At 48.8% G+C, this 17,108-nt stretch overlaps 1 protein-coding gene across 1 annotated transcript in view; it reads right to left on the reverse strand.

Moving 5' to 3' along the window:
* Positions 1 to 5,140: 5,140 nt before the first annotated feature.
* The window catches only part of EEPD1 (endonuclease/exonuclease/phosphatase family domain containing 1), a 112,668-nt gene continuing 100,700 nt past the window's right edge, over positions 5,141 to 17,108 (reverse strand). Inside the window, exons 6-8 of the mRNA XM_069461761.1 lie at positions 15,844 to 15,982; positions 7,509 to 7,703; positions 5,141 to 5,856 (exon numbers count right to left, since the gene is read on the reverse strand). Coding sequence (XP_069317862.1) covers positions 5,657 to 5,856; positions 7,509 to 7,703; positions 15,844 to 15,982 — 534 coding nt within the window. The 3' untranslated portion in view covers positions 5,141 to 5,656. The remainder of the gene's footprint in view (positions 5,857 to 7,508; positions 7,704 to 15,843; positions 15,983 to 17,108) is intronic.

A 17,108-nucleotide genomic window follows, 5' to 3' on the forward strand; every position in this document is an offset into this window, starting at 1 on the left:
AGACCCAGCCTGGTGCTTCCATAATGTCTCCTCTTGCAGTTGTACCTGATTTTATTACCAGTTTTCATCTGAAACCACTGGAAAATAGGACCATTTTATCTTTGTTTCTTGGCCAGGAATCGCTTGATCCTGAAAGTCTTGCGAGGAGACACGTTGTGGAATGGGCCAACTGCACCTCCCGCGGTGGCAGAGACCGGGAGAGAGAGCCTCAGGTGGCATGCCCGTCCACAGTGGCCTCTCATTTGTTCAAACCTACTGTGGTTTTCATTTCTGAAGTCAGCACCATTTTTATTTTTGGCCTAATTAAAAAAATTTTTACTTGAATGAATTATTTAAGTGGGGGATTTTTTTTTTCTAAATTGCCATACAGCTTTTTCAGATGGCTTTTTAATCATTGTGATTTTTTAACAATGTGAGTAGCTATGAATAACTACTCCTGTCTTCCCTGCTAATCTGCAGGCTTCCCACGAAAGGGACCACCTTGTGAAGAAGTGTCTGGTACGTATCAGGCCCTCGGTGTGCACGTGTTGGGTGGGCAGATGGAGAGATGCTTTGGCTTTCGCGCTCTCTTCCCTTCCTTACATGAGTCTAACAGCAGGCTGCCTCGCAGCAGCCCCGGCAGGCTGGAGAGGGTGCTGTTTGTGAAGTCCCTAGGAGGGAAGCGTCCAGCCTCAGCCCGGTCCCAAAGGTGCTGAATGAAGGGGCATCGCAGCCTCCAGCCTGGTCCCCAGAGAGGTTTACATGCGGATGAGCCACGCCCATACCTAGGGATGGCTCGATTCAAACCACTTTAGAAATCAAACCTCTAGGCCATATTGAGCTGGGTCGGTCCTTATTCTCAACATTTCAAACTGAAGCATCCAAGTATTCCTTTACCGAGGGGTAATAAGTAGAAACAAAGCCCAAACAAACATCTGAGTCAGTTTGGCAGCCTTGCAGGTGCGGAGCTGTTATCGAGAAACAGGGACAGGCACCAGCCCAGCCCTAGGACTCTCTGCAGGCACCCCAAAACCAAACAGGCGCAGGCTGCTTATGCTTCCTTGATAAAGCACTGCACTCACCTGGCATGTGGACACGTCTGCGTCCTCACAACTCTGCTCAGCCAGCACCCTTGTGCATTCACCCCCCTGCCAAGCCTCAGTTCCTGCACTGACAAAGCCTCCCTTGGCACTCGGGGTGCTTCACTCAGAGACACAGTCCTGGGTCACACCGAGGTACGAGTTCACGTATTAATTCAAATCCTTTTCTGGCTGATTCCTCTACAAGCACAGTGACTTGCCCCCGACTGTGGGTGGCCCACCCCTTCTCAAGCCTCTTGCAACTCCTCTCACAAGGTGTTTGCTCCTGCAGGCCGCTTTACGGATGTCCTTGGAAAGGCCATACCTGCCAAACCCAGCGTCGCCCTGCAGGCGTTCGCCCAGCGGCCCCGCCATTGTGCTCAGAGTAACTCAAAGGCACCTGCGTGTGCTGCGCTGGGACGCGGCTCACTGAGTTCCCCACGGAGTTTCTCTGCCAGGAACAGCTGGAGCCCGGGAGTGGCAGTCCGACCCTCAAAGAGCCTCCGGGTCTTTTTCAATGAAATGTGGGGCGATGATCAGTGTCCACGTGACAGGTACCCCTGGGCGGGGGATCCCGACTTCTGCCAGCCCAACCTGACCAGTGGAAAGTGTAGGGTCACGTGTTGTTGGGAAACCACCAAGCTCCTCTTTGGGTTGGAAGGAACAGAGGGACTCTGGGGATAAGATTTAAACACTGATACATAAGCAATTGAACATAATTTTTTAAAGTGCTGCCACTTCGCCCTTATGATGTGTCAGGACATTTGAAACAAACGGCTCCCTCTGCAATTATGCAACGGGCCCTGTGGTCAGACACTGTGCTAAGAGCTGGACAGATGTTTATTTTTCACAACCCTCTGAAAGGGGTTTTAAACAGGTAAGAACACTGGGACTTGGCTAGACAAATCCGACATGCAGGGGCCAGCAGCTAGGACACAGCAGAGCTGGGACAGGAGCCAGCTCCAAACCCCGAACGTGTGGCCACCGAGCAATGACACTGTGCTGGGGTCCTCAGGGGAGAAGAGTCGCCCACTCTCTGGGTGTAAGAGCTTGTGTCCCACTGAGGCTAAGCAGAAGCACGTGGCCTCTGGGCGCAGAGCGTGACGGTGAGCGCGACGCTGGCAGGTGGGCCCTCCGGCTCTGCCGTTTCTAATTGCACAGCCCTAGCCTGGTTGCCCTCTCTGGGCCTCAGCTTCCTCATCTGTAAAAGGAACAGAAGGAAGAGGATAGGACCAACTTTATTGGATTCTTCTGAGGATTAAAGCAGTTAAAAGTATAAAGTGCTTAGACCAGTAAGGAGTCAATACATGTGTGCAAGGATTATTTGAAAATGGGTGCTCGGTTTAAGATAAGCGAGCAGTGCTGAAGTCTTTAACTCCTTTCCACCAAAAACAAACCCTGTGGCGGTTTCAGGTGAGGTGTGCTCCCTTCCCCTTCCACAGGTGGCGGAGACTCAGGCCATGCTGGGCAGGGCGCAGACTCCGGGGCTGACACCCCCGTGCTGGGGCTCTCGCCCACTCCAGGAGACAATGCGTCTGCAGAGGAGGAGGACTCCCACTGTCAGAACCAAAGACGCGCAGAGGAGGAAGTGACGTCCCCTGACTCTAGAATGCAGCCCTCTATGCAGGGCCAAACCTGTTTTGTCCTCTTGTGGTCCCCAGAGCAGCAGTGAAAGCGTCATAGCTTGGGCCCGACGATTTGAGGCTCAGGAGGGCTTCTGGCTGCCCTCGGAGTCACCCCTGCTAAATCTGTTGACAGACCAAGGCGGGGCTGGTGCCAGCACTACTGATAGAGATGGCCATGGGCCCCTTGACTGTCCCCTGTACAGAAAGAGAACGGAGCTTTCTCTGATCTCAGGTCTCTTGGGGGACAATGGGCAGGAGGGGAGAGGTTCCATTAGGGCCAGGAAGGGAGGGGCTCGCCACATGCCTTTGGCGCTCCTGTGATAGCAGAGAGGACGCCTGGCGCCTAGCACTTAATCCCTTCACTTCCCCCGCCCCCAAACCCAGTTCAGCATCAGGGGACTCCCTGGGCCTCTCCAACAATCAGGCCCCTTCTCAGATAATACTGGAAGGTGGAAGGGGAGGGGGAGAGGAGGAAGCCGGCAGAAGTGCCCCATTCGTGGCCAGAGCTGGGGTGGGGGGGGCAGAAGTGCTGGAGAAGGGCAGGTGTGGAAACAGCCCAAAGGCAAGCAGACAAACCCCCAGGATGGAATATATTCAGCAAGAAGAAGAAAGGAGCTATCGGGCCACGAAAAAAGACACAGAGGAACCTCAATGCATGTTGCTAAGTAACAAAGCCCATCTGAAAAGGCTACATATTCTGTGATTCCAACTATTAATGTATAACACTCTGGAAAAGGCAAAACTATAGAGACAGCAAAGAGACCAGTGGCTGCCAGGAGTTCCAGGGAGGGGGATGGATATGTGGCGTGCAAGGCCATTTTTAGATCAGAGAAGCTATTCTGTTTGCTACTGTAATGTGATATATGCCATTATACACTTGTCAAAACCCACAGAATGCGTAACACAAAGAGCAAACCTTAATGTAAACTGCGGACTGTAGCTAATAATAACGTATTCAGTACTGGTTCATCATTCGTGACAAAGGCCCACGCTAATGCAGCATGTAAGAGTGGGGAGGATGCAAGGGAGGGGGATACTCTGTCCTTTGTGCCTCATTTGTCTATAAACCTAAAAATACTCTTACAGATAATTAAGTCTATTAATTAAAGAAACAACAACAACAACAAAAGTAAAAACCGAAACCAAAGCCAACACAGCAAACACGGCGTGGGCTGGGCTGCAGTGAGAACAGCTGCCCCGGCCACTGGCTGCCGGATCGGATCGGGAGCAGAAAGGCCAGTGAGGTGTGGCCGCCACTCAGCTCCCAGGCCCTGGCTCAAACCCAGTCACCCTCACAAAGGTCATTTGATCGGATTTCTTTTTCCCTCATATCATTTAAGGAGCCCTTTCTTTCCACAGTTTTGGTGACAGAAAAAAAAAAAAAGATCTGGCTGAAAGGATTTGGGGCATCCGGCTGGTGAACGTAGGGGAGGTTTTAACTTTAGAAGAGGCACCAAAAGTGATGTGCTCAGCTTGGCAGCATCCTTCACTGATTCTCTCTCTCTCTTTTTTTTAAAGGCAGGGTCTTGCTGGGTTGCCCAGGCTGGTCTTGAACTCCTGGGCTCAAACGATCCTCCCGAGTAGCTGGGACTGCAGGCACACACCTCTATGCCCACGTGCACCTCTTGACTTTTAATGCTAACTCAGTCACTTTCCATCCAGCCTCAGCTGTCACATTCCACGTTTCAATACCTGCAGAGGCACAGCCTGAACCCACTGGAATGGGCAGCGCTGATCCCCAGGCACCCCCAGTTCCCCAGAAGAGGGCTTCCTTCCTGTACCCCAGATCAGTGATGTTCCCCGGAGCCAGGGACCCCAAAAAGGTGGTGCATCAGCTCCGGGCCCAAGAAGCCACTTGGTTCACGCTGCTTGGCGACGTGTGGGTTCTCGATACTGGTCCACATAGAGTGTTTGATGTGGAAAGAGGAATAAACCCTCAGCTTCCTTGGGAAACTGGAATAACCTAGACAATCTAAGCTCATGACTGACCTTTTCACTATTTGTTTTTATACTTTTACATTAACGTTAAGCATAAAGTTGATACATGAGTATGGGTTTTGAACTCAGAAAATGCTGAGTTTGGATCCCATTTATTTACTTACTGGTGGGAACTTTAGGGAGGGAGGAACGATGTCATGCTGTTAGCATTCCCGTCCTGCAGAGGGAACTAGTAGGTGTGCAGAAGCACAAATGTTGCTCCCAGGCAAGAGACAGTCTGGTGGAGACAGGGGCGGCTGGGAGGGAGGAGATAAATAAAGACTTTATGGAGACTCCAGGTGAGTGGACGGGGCCTGAGGGGCGCCTCTGCAGGGTCTCAAGGGGTAGGTGTAAAAGGCCTGGGGAAGGCGAGGTGGTCAGGGTCCCCAGAGCACAGCCCCCAGGAGACGCATCCAAAGTGGCGCAACCCATGCAGCAGGGGACCCGTGCCACGCTCTCACTGCAGCCAGGCAGGTTAATCTCTGTTTATTTTTTCAAAACAAAACTAAAAATCACCACTCAAAATATTTGAGAAGAGTGCTCGATCACAGTTAAAAGCTTTCTGTAATGTGCAGCTGGAACGCCACATCCTGGTGGTCAGAAATGAGCACTCTGGCTCTGCTCAGCCAGGGCCTGGCCGCCGGGGCCGCCTCTCTTTCCCTCTCCCCTGGTACTGTGCCCCTGCTGCAGCCATCCAGCCAGCAGCGACAGCCAGCCCGGTCCTGCTGAGGCCAGCGGCATCCACAGAGTACAAGACATTTCTGTCCTACGCGGGGCTTCTGCTGTGACCGCCTGGTGTAGCGAGTGCCCAGCATGAGCCGCCCCCATTGGAGGTCCTGAACCGTCCACAGAGAAGGCAGTGGGTCAAGGCCCACGTGCTGACACTCTCAGAATGAAGATTAAAAGGTAGTTCTGTCCCTCAATCTTCACCCGGAAGGGCTAGCTCCTGTCTGTGTCCTCCTGGGATCAGGGGGTGCAAAAATCGATTTGGTGTCATCATCGCTCGTGCTTGATGTTGGCTTCACTTCGCTCCAGGGTGACCCCGTTACCATTCCGAGGGCCCTCCTTCCTGCTCCAGTCCTTTTCGGTGTAAAACTCGGCCAGCACAGGGCAATGTTCAGAAGCCACTCCACCCCAAGACCAGTTATCCGGAATCCAAGGGTTCGTGAGACCCTCTCTCACCACAGCCCAGTGACCTGAAGGGAGAGGGAAAAGAGAGCCAGAAATCAGGACAGGGGCTGGGTGGGATGCCAGGCTGGCAGGTAAGGGGCCGACGCCGCATGTCTGCAAGCCAGGGTGCCCTGACAGTGCTGCTCCGGTAGCTGGCTTGCCTGCGCAAACAAAAGGTCTTGGCCAATTTGATTTGCCACATGAAGGAGGGTTGATGCATTCAGGCACCGACACTACCCAGGGGCCATGCCTCTTGCCCGTGCAGACACGCACTAGCACGCGGGCTGACCTCCCCATTTAGGCTCTGCTAACTCGACCAGCAAGGCAGGGACACATGGCTCATAAAGATGCCCAAAGTGAAGGTCCTATTTTTGCAAAGCAAAAGACACCAAAAAGGGAGAAAATAAATTCTTTCTGTAGAAAGGGTAAAACAGAGAAAATTACAGAGGTTAGTAAGAAAGCAAATGTATTTTAAAAATAAAGATTTAGAAATATCAAGCAGGAGGTACATTTAAAAACAATAACAAATAGTTATAGAAACAGTTACACAACAGTTAGAAAGCACCGTGTGGTCCCCAGTGAGGATCAGTGTCAAGGTCAGCGTAAGGTCTACAGTGGCCTGGATCCTGGGCTGAGCTCTGGAGTACCCAGCTGACAGTTCTGTGACGGGGCAACTCCTCCCTGCACCTCAGTTTCTATGACTTAACAGGAAGGGGACAGAAGCAACGAGCTCTAACTTCCTTCCAGCCCTGTGGGCTGGGCTTCCCCAGCTGTCTCTGTGTGGACAGGTGCCTTCCCCGGGCACCTTCCGAGAGCCCTCCCGGGAGCCTGGGCTGGCGGCAGTCTGGCCTCTGCTCCTGGCCAACAGCACGTTTCTGCCAACTGTGTCTCGCCTAGTTTGATGACTGTCACTCCTCTGAGACCCACTTCCTTCATCATTTGGATCCTCCCATGACAGAGTCCAACAGCAAATCAGTGGCCAGAGAGAGGTAGGAGAAGCAGGTGACCCAGTCGAGACTGGAAGTCCTGAGGATCTCTGCCCTGGATGCATGCCAGACCCTCTTGCAGTGGGACCCAGGCATTGGCACTATTCTTGTTTTTAAATTTCTCATTAAAGCATAGTATGCACATGTTGCGACTTTGTAAAGCTTCGAGCAGAGTTTAGAACCACTATTCTTATCTTTCATCAGAAGACCCTACTGTCTCTGCCAGATTGCTACCTAACTGTCTCCTGACACAGCAGGTTAGTATTTTGGGGGAGGATGACTGCTTTTCAGGGCTGAGATGACCCATCACATCCTGATCCTTGTGGAGCACTGAGCGCTTCTCCCATTCTTTCATGACACATCTACCCAGACAGCGTGCTGGCACACCACATTCCACCATACGGGGCCTGAACGTTTGACAAATGTTTGCTGAACGAATTAGGGCAAGTTATCAGCTCATCTCTGAATCAGGACTCTCCTAGCCTATAACCAGGTTTGCCTGGGACACACCCCGTTTTCCCTTGTTGTAGATCAGTGGGTGCCTTTTAATTATTTGTCACCCCCCCAAAAGTGTCTCTGAATGACAGTTACACAGTAACCCACAAAAGAAGGAAGATAATTTCTGTCAGTTCAGACATGTTCCTCCAACTCTACTTCTGAACAGGAGAAAGAACGAGTGAGTTCTGCCTTACCTGTGAAAATTTTCTTTAAGCTTTTACTGATCCAGATGTTGTCCAGGGACTTTGAGCCTTGAGGATTCTTGGTGCTGATGTTGGTGAAGGTGTGTGCAGGGATCAGGTGGTGGAATTTTTCTTTCCTCAGCATATCATAGTCATTGCTCTCTGGCCCTTGGCCAAAATCCCCTAAAATAATCACGTCTTTTTCTCCTGGAAGTGGAAGGAAAAAATGTGAAGAATTTATGAGTTGTTGGGAAGTAAAACCCAACACTGACCACAGCCTGCTGAAATGGGATTGTGATTCTCTGATTTGATTCCCCAGGTTAGGACTGCGGCATGGTTCTCATTCTCCCAATTTTTCCAGATTTCTTGTGCAAATATTAAGAGTAGGTTAGCTAGTAACATATTTGGAAATAAGGGGTGGTGTGATACAGAAATAACCCTTGGTCAAGATCATGGGGTCCAAATCTTATAGCAAAAAGAGGCCTAGAGGTCTTGCCCAGACATTTAACAAATGCTCAACAAACATTAACTGAGCACCTATTGTGCAGGAGATTCAGAGATGAATAAAACACAACTTCTGCTCTCTGGGAGCTCACACAGTGTAATGGGAGAGACTAGAAAACAGGTGAGAACAGAGCACAGGTGCAAAAATAAAAACACATTTGGAGAACAACATAGCATAGGGAAAGGTGGTTAGGGAAGGTGCCCTGGAAGAGGCAATGACTGATTTGGGTCTTGGAGGATGCGCAGGAAGAGTGCTCAGGTCAACAAGGATGACAGGGAACCTATGCAAAAGCAGGGAGTTAGGAAACAGCCTGGTTTCCTGGGGGTAGGGGTGGGGGGCGGGTACCTCATGTATAGTTGGGTCCTTCTATAGTACAAGGTATACAGAAGCCAGATGTTAAAGAAGAGGCTGGAGATATAAGCAGCAGCTACTCCTGGATTAGAAGATATGCTCTATCTTCCTGAGGTTCAAATTCAGATCAATAGACCAGGGGAAAAGGCTGGGTCTTCCTGGCATCCAATGGGCAGCCCACAGCAGCCATCCACCGTGTTGATGTACGTAATTTACCATTCTCCTGCTGTGGGTCATCTTTAAGGCTGGCCCCAGTAGTTAAGACTATAAATAATGCTGAAGTGGGTATCTATCTCATTCTAGTATCTATGTCTCTGCTTTCTGTCCTGTACTGTATAGAGCTGCAGTGAAAAAGTATGGCCACGGTTAAGATTCTGGGTAAATACTACCAGCTACTTTCCAAAGGCTGCTCTGATTTCAACCCTCTCCAGCAACGTAAGGAAGTTCCTCTGACTGCATCCCTCAGCAACACTGTGTATTATCACTAAAAAATTAACTAGATGTGTGAAAGTGGCATCTTCTTTCAATTTATAGAAAAATAAGTTACGCTCCCTCTTTTTGAGATTGGAGTATCTTCTTAAATTATTTAGATGCCTGGCACGGTGGCTCACGCCTGTAGTCCTAGCACTCTAGGAGGCCGAGGTGGGAGGATCACTTAAGCTCCAGAGTTTGAGACCAGCCTGGGCAAGAGCAAGACCCTGTCTCTACTAAAAATAGAAAAAGTTAGTTGGGCATGGTGGTGCATGGCTATAGTCCCAGCTACTTAGGAGGCTGAGGCAGGAGGATTGCTTGAGCTCAGGAGTTTGAGGTTGCAGTGTGCTATGATGATGCCACTCATTGCACTCTAGCTGGGGCAATAGAGCAAGACTCTGTCTCAAAAAAAAAAAAAAAATTGGAATTCTGCTACACAAGAGATTTATCTGGTCTTCGTCATGTATTAATTTATTCAACTGTTTATTTATTTTGATGTGGATTCATGGATACTTATTTTATGCTTTGAGTTATAATCCAATACTATGTTATTTACTTTGTCACTCCAATTTTTCCAGCTTGGGTCACTCGAAGCTCTTTCAGTTGTTTCCTGTGTCCTTTTGTTTTCCGTGTGAGAAATTCTTCCTGACACTATAAGATATTCCAAGATGGTCCTGCATATTTTCTGCCCCAGTCCTAGAATTAGCCATTTCTCTAAGGAGCCATGGTTCCTTTTATCAGAGAATGGTATTAGAAACCGAGACCTGGGTGCTAGGTGTGCTTCTTGTGCCTATTCTTTGTACAGTATATTAGTGTTTTATTTATAATATGAACTCTCCATATATGAAGAATATTAATCCTTTGTCATATATAGGGACTGTTTTTCTAATTTGCCATTTCCCTTTTCATTTGGCCTATGAAGCACATAGAAGTTAAATAAAAATCTTTTTATGTAGCACGGTCTAAAAAATTTTCCCAGAGTACTTCCAAAATTAAACAAATATTCACTAAGTTCTTTTTATGGTTTCATTTTTTACATTTCACTCTTTAACTTGCCTGGGATTTACTTTCATTTTTCCCACAAACAATTAACCTCTTCTGCCAATATCGTTTCTTGAAGATTTCTTTCTTTCTCAACTGAATTGTGATGTCAATCTGTTATTTTAAAAATCTCATGTACAATGTATCTGTTTCTGAGCTTTATTCTATCTTCTTGACCCATTATTGAGCTAGTGCCATAGTATGTTTTAACATTCTTTTGTTACAAATGTTTATAAGGTTTCCTGATATTGAAAATTTAATTGTAAAAAATTTTAAAATTAAACTCATATAAACGTTAACATTCCCACCCTGGCTGGCCAGAGGAGGCCGTTCCCGCTCCCTGCGTCTCCTTCTAGATACTCTGGACACACGAGTACATGTATCTATTTTCACACAAATGATAGCAACTTTTATCTATCAGTTCCTACCTTATTTTTTCTACTTGGAAATACATCCTAGAGATGGATTTGCTTCAAATCAGCAGTTTTCAAACATTTTTTTTCTTTTTTAAATGAGGGATTCCCTTTCTCAAATGAAATCCTGTAAGAAGCCCCAAAAGCTGAGTGGCTAAAAGTGGAGCTGCTCTGATTGAAGCAGGAAGGGGCTCTTTAAAAAGCTCTTGGGGGCCGGGCGCGGTGGCTCACGCCTGTAATCCTAGCACTCTGGGAGGCCGAGGCAGGAGGATCACTCGAGCTCAGGAGTTCGAGACCAGCCTGAGCAAGAGCGAGACCCCGTCTCTACTAAAAATAGAAAGAAATTATATGAACAACTAAAAATATATATACAGAAAAAATTAGCCGGGCATGATGGCGCACGCCTGTAGTCCCAGCTACTCGGGAGGCTGAGGCAGGAGGATTGCTTGAGCCCAGGAGTTTCAGGTTGCTGTGAGCTAGGCTGACGCCACAGCACTCTAGCCTGGGCAACAAAGCTAGACTCTGTTTTAAAAAAAAAAAAAAACCTCTTGGGGTGTCAGGGCTCCAAAAAATATTATTCTTGAGTCTCATTCCCAGAAATCTGGGTTCCACCCAGAGCGATTCTGATTTAGCACCCCTGGTGCTCTCAGCGGGTTCTACGTCCAGTCAGGCGTGGGGGCACCTCGGGCACGGGGGAGCCCGGCGGAACCTGTGCAGTGAGCTGTGCAGAACTGTGGTGAGGATGGGAGTCTTCTCGCCCGAGAACAATACGCCATGTTCCTCTGTTTATTCAAGTCTTTCTTCTTTATGTTCTTCAGTAAAGTTTTAGTTTTCTTCACTTTACCACCATATTTCTAAGTATTTTAATATTTTTCATTTTTATTATGAGATCTTTGCTTTCTCTCGTTATATTTTCTAATTTGTTATTGTTGATACATATCAAAACATTAATTATTATATTTTGTAACTAGCCAGTTTTCTTAATTCTCTTACTGGGACTAATTTTTTTTTTTTAACTTTAGGGGTAACACACTGATAATCATATTCCCTAAACGTAGAGATACTTTTGTGTCCTTTTCTCCCAATTCCTTGTTTCACTTTATTAACCCAAATTAACTAGGAGGAAGAGCGGTCACAGAGAGTTACTGAAAATGAAACAAAACCCTACGGAGTAGGAGTAGCGTATTTGAAAACAGTGGCTCTTGGCTCCAGTTCTAAAGAAGACAGCGGGTGACTCTGAGTACAGTTTGGGCTTTGCCATTCCCCAGCCCGGTGACCTTGGTCCATAAAAGGGGGAGGACAATCCCTCTCCTCCGGGTGTCAGGGTCAGAGGAGCTACCAGGAGTGCACGGGGCACCTCACGGGTAGCTCAGGCCCCTTCCCTGCAGGTTTCCTGACCCAGGTTCCCAAAAGTCTGCCAGAGAGACGCCCAGCACACGAAGGACTACAAAGTGACTGCGGGGCCAAGAGGAAAGGCTTTCTCCTTCAAGTATTTTAGCCATTTCTCCCACAGTCTCATTTACCCTAGAGGAAGCGGGATGGTTATAAAGTAAGGATTTTCCAAGCAAAGCAAGTAGAAATTCTGGTAGGCTCCGCAGGACTCCTTTGGACCCCGCCTGACCCTCCTGTGGAGAGTTCACTTCAGGGGAGCCAGGCTGCCGCAGGGGGTGGCCTTTCTGTCACACCTTACGGGGGAGGCTTTAAGGAAGGCAGCTCATACACAAAATCATAAATGTATCCGACCGAGACGATTAGCAAATCTTTTTCCTGGATGCGAGGATGTTTCCGTAGGAACGGCTAGAGGGAAAGAAGGCTGAAGGGAACAGACCTGAGCCACCAGCAGAGGACGCTCGCGCACTGCAGGTGGTGGCCTCCTCCCGGAGGTGCCACATGGAAGCCTCTCTGGGCCCCACCGTGTGGCCCCGCGCACGCTAGATCCCAGCAACCTGGGCACCCAAATCAGGGTGAGCCCAAGCTGTCTTGGGAAATCAGTGCCAACTTTTGACAGGAAAGCCCGCTTGAGGATAATATTAATGGTCACAACTCTTACCTGGCTAGCATTGGTAACGGTTCACCGAGCCCTCACCCTGTGTCCGGCACTGTGCCAGCCACTTCCTCGACATCATTTATGGCCACAACCCCGCGGGGTAGGTGCTATTACCATCTCCTGTCTGCAGGTAGGAAGCGGAGGCTCTGAGAGGTTGGATGGCTTGCCCAAAGTCCCCGAGCCAGCCCTCAACTCCAGAGCTCTTCGCAAATAGCAAGAATGGAAGAGGCACCAGGATGTGGCTGCTGTTTGCTGCAACACACCCAGCGCTGGAACAGCGCCTGCTGCACCGGCAGGTCCTCGACAAGCGCGTGCTCAACAGACGAGTGGACGAGCATGAGGAATACCTCGGAATCAGGGTGCAGCTCCATTTTGAAAGGAAGAGGAAGATGCTACATGTATTGGATAGCAAGGAAAACTGAAGGTTATGAAAGACTGAAAGCAGGAGGTTCTCATCTAATGAGGGAGAGGTTTTCACTGGGACGCAGACCTGACAAAGTTTGGGCTGGAAAAGGCAATTCTGAAACCAGGACAGATGCTGGTGTCAATAATGGACAATAAACCTTTCTGCATGAGATTTGATTGAAAATTAAAAAAAAAAAAAAAAAAGAGTCCATAAACCCAGCTCTAGGGAACTTCAGGACTGAAAACAACGGTTCTCTTTTTGAATGAGCACAACCAGATTTCTCACAACTCCTGTTCTTTCGGTTAAATCTGCGATGGTGAGGACATCAAGGCAGTTCTTGCCTCTGATAATCCACAGGTGCACAGAACCCTGAATTCTCCTCCTAGAAAGCCACCCGCCTGGCATGGGCTCCTTCGTCGTTCCCTTGGTTTCCAGAAGCGAGGGGAGAACGCCGGGGGCTGACTGCCTCAGAGTCTCCAGATTTATAAAATGCCAGTGACAACAGCAGGAACTGGTTCCCGCTGAGGGACCATCCACCCAGACGTCAACTGTTACTACACATCCTGTTTCACTATTGCTGAGTTCACAGAGAGAAGCCCTGTCCTCAAGCCCTGGTCAGGTCGGAAATTAGAAAATTCCACCAGGGGCCTGGCGTATACCCGCTGACGTCGACCTGGGTGCACATTCCACACAAAGGCAGAAAGGCCCAGAGTTTGCTCACCAAATCGGTTCTGTTTGCTCTGATAGAAGCCTGTGGAATGAAGGCTTTGTCTTTGTGTTAGCCGAACCTCCCTGCTAATCTATTTACCCTTGTTAGACCTGGGCAGACTGGAGCACTTCCTGAATGCCTGGGTCTGAAGTGTCACCAGTTAACAATTAATTGGATATTGGTTAAAAGCAGGGGAACACGGGGAGCATGAGTCACTGTCCCTCCCTGGATGTGTCAAGGCCCAGTCAGGCTGTGTGGGTCAATAGCCCCTTGGCAACTTGGAACAATAACCTGCCCAACTTTTTCTGGCAAAAACCTGACCACTCCCTGAATATCAGGGGGTAAAAACAGTGAATGCCTAAGACGATCAAGTTATGAAGGCCAGGTGAGGTGGCTCACGCCTATAATCCTAGCACTCTGGGAGGCCAAGGTGGGAGGATTGCTTGAGCTCAGGAGTTTGAGACCAACCTGAGCAAGAGCAAGACCCCATTTCTACTATAATAGAAAAAATTAGCCGGGCATGGTGGCATGTGCCTGTAGTCCCAACTACTTGGGAGACTGAGGCAGGAGGATCGCTACAGCCCAGGAGTTTGAGGTTGCTGTGAGCTATGATCATGCCACTGCACTCTAACCTGGGCAACAAAGTAAGACTCAGTCTCAAAAAAGAAAGAAAGAAGTTATGAACTGGCATTTTTCTTTCCTGCTTCCATAGTAAAAAAAGGAAATGTTTGAGACTGAGGACAATAGAAATGTCTACAGATGGGAAAAGCTATCAAGTCATCCTTTTTAAAAGGTTAGAGACTAACTGTGGGTGAACAATTTCCTACACAGCTGCTTCTTGGATGGAGCATCTCAGCTTAGATATCTCGTCTGACTTCTTTAGTCCCAGGACTCATTGTTTAAGTAGAACACCGGTCAGAACATGTCCTGGTTCAAAACAGAAGCTTGCACACCAATGTTCATAGCAGCAATATTGACAATAGCCCAAAGGTGGAAGCCACCCAAGGGTCCACCAACAGATGAATGGATAAACAACACAATGGAGTGTGTGTACATACAACAGAATATTATCCGGTCCCAATAAGGAGGGAAATCCTGACATATGCTACAACATGGATGAAGCTTGAAGACATTACGCTAAGTGAAATAAGCCAGACATAAAAAGACAAATATCATATAATTCTACTTATATGCGGTCCCAGAGTAGAACAGTGGGTGCCAGGGGCTGTGGGGAGTTAGTGTTTAATGGGCGCAGAGTTTCAGTTTGGGAAAGCGGAGACGCACGGCAGGATGGTTGCACAACAGCGGGAATGCACTCAATGCCACTGAATTGAACACTTAATGATTTAAATGGTAAATTTTATGTTACGTATATTTTACCACAATAAAAAAAATCTTCTTAAATGTAAGCTTGTAGTTGACTGAAATATTTTTGCAGCCTAATCTTCATGAATCACCCTTCGGGAGGGGCCAATTCAACAAGGAAAAGTCTTAGAAAGCTGGGGAGTACGGGGCAAGACTCAGAACACAGAGGACAATTCTAGGCCTCCAGCTGCAAACTCTCACCTAGAGAAGGTTGGTGTTCTGAAAAATCAAGCCGAGCTGAAAAGATCACAGTCTTTTCAGCCTCGTCAACTTTTCCTTCTGGGAAGCCGAGCACAGAAAACCCTCTGTATTTATGGGGCAGAGCCTGAAAAACCAAGCACCCACCTTTCTCCTGGAGTTCTGCTCTTTCCAGGGTTCTCTTAATTCTTCTGGTATTTTAGAGTCAAACTGAAGGACCCAGCATCCCTACCAAGTGCTTGTTACTTAGCCCTCTGGGTACTCCTGTGAGTAAGTACTGTCCGTTCCCCCATCAGATGGGGGCTTGAAGTGCTTTGGACTTGCCTGAAGTCCACAAGATTAAAATAAAGTTTTTCTGACAGGTTCAAGGCTCCTTTAACGTGACTTGCATCCCACCAGGAAGAAAATCTCAATTCGCCAATAATCAGGAATTCATCACTTCCCTTTGTCACCTCCTGTCACTGTTTCACAAAAGCACACATGAATCTGTATGTGTCACCCCCAGAGTGGCACCCATGGCAGCCAGGCCCAGGATGGGCTGACTTGGGGGAAGGGCGTCATCACTTATACTTCCCTCCTTAATCATTCCCATCCAAGACAGGCTGAGAAGCCATAAAGCTGACATTTTGGAACCCAAGCTAGGCTCACAGAGACAAAGATGTGCCCCTGCACGGGGTCAGTTAGGCTCCATGAGATGCAGGGGGTTTGACTGTCCCCTGTACCCACGACCTGCCTTGCTGTCAAACGGGCAGTCTAAGTGACCAGGGAGATGGCCTAGAAGAGGTGCCAGTGCCTGCCCTGCAGGAGTGTGGCCGACCCACAGAGAAAGGCAATTTCCTACCTTTCAGGGTTTCCTGTAGGGTCTGTGCGAAGCTCGCCACCCGGTGGCCGTCACTGTGGTTCTTGCATGGATTTTCAGCCCCTGGCAGGGTTAGGGCGGCCAGGTGAAGGTTAACAAGGGTCAAGTCATTACTTCCCACCTGGGCAGCAGGAAACAAAGCAACAGGGAAAGGCTTAGATGCTCATATTTCCTGTATCCGTTACAACCGACCCATAAATAGCTTCACGCACACAGTTGGCAATGGTAAACAAAAACAAGGCTTGCTCACACCCCCAGGGGATAATGCAAAGTGCCTCAGCTTAGATTTTTCCCAGGCACCTGCAGGAATAAGACCTATTTTGTTCTACCAGTCCAACATCCTCCCCGCCTCCTTCCTTAGAGCCTAAAAAATTAGGTGTATCTGGAATGTTCTGATTTTTTTTTTGTTTTTTTTTTGTTTTTTCCCTTCTAAGCAATCATATATAAGAAAGAGGCGGCTCTGGCAGCTGGTTGTTATCAAAGATTTGGGGCTCTTGGCCGGGCGCGGTGGCTCACGCCTGTAATCCTAGCTCTCTGGGAGGCTGAGGTGGGCGGATCGTTTGAGCTCAGGAGTTCGAGACCAGCCTGAGCAAGAGCGAGACCCCACCTCTAAAAATAGAAAGAAATTATATGGACAGCTAAAAATATATATAGAAAAAATTAGCCGGGCATGGTGGTGCATGCCTGTAGTCCCAGCTACTCGGGAGGCTGAGACAGGAGGATCGCTTGAGCTCAGGAGTTTGAGGTTGCTGTGAGCTAGGCTGACGCCACGGCACTCACTCTAGCCTGGGCAACAGAGTGAGACTCTGTCTCAAAAAAAAAAAAAAAAAAAGATTTGGGGCTCTTGGTCCCACAGGCCAGCCGAGGTCTCCTGCCGGGACCCACTGCCGGGATCCTCCTCCCTCCACACACATCCCACACGTTCCCATCTGTGTTCTCTTCCCTCTGGGGCCCGCTATGCCCTGATGCTCACTTTAACCTGATTCCAAACATGTCCAAACCACAGGCTTGCAGAATCTGGTGGCCCAGGACATGGCCCAGTCCTGCATCCCCAAGGGCAGGTCCTGTGGCGTGCAGGCAGGGAAACATGAGGTCAGAGTCTGTCCCTTGGGCATGGCAGCACTGCTCAGCTGCACGGGCTTTGGCAATCCTGCCCTTCCGTTTGTCATGGTAACCAACATAAACACTGCCAGGAAGAGAAGGGGTGTAGGGGGAGCCCCCAGGAAGTGGAGGGTGCCAGTCTCGTC

This window comes from Eulemur rufifrons, chromosome 29, assembly GCF_041146395.1.
Source record: "Eulemur rufifrons isolate Redbay chromosome 29, OSU_ERuf_1, whole genome shotgun sequence".
NCBI lineage: Eukaryota > Metazoa > Chordata > Mammalia > Primates > Lemuridae > Eulemur > Eulemur rufifrons.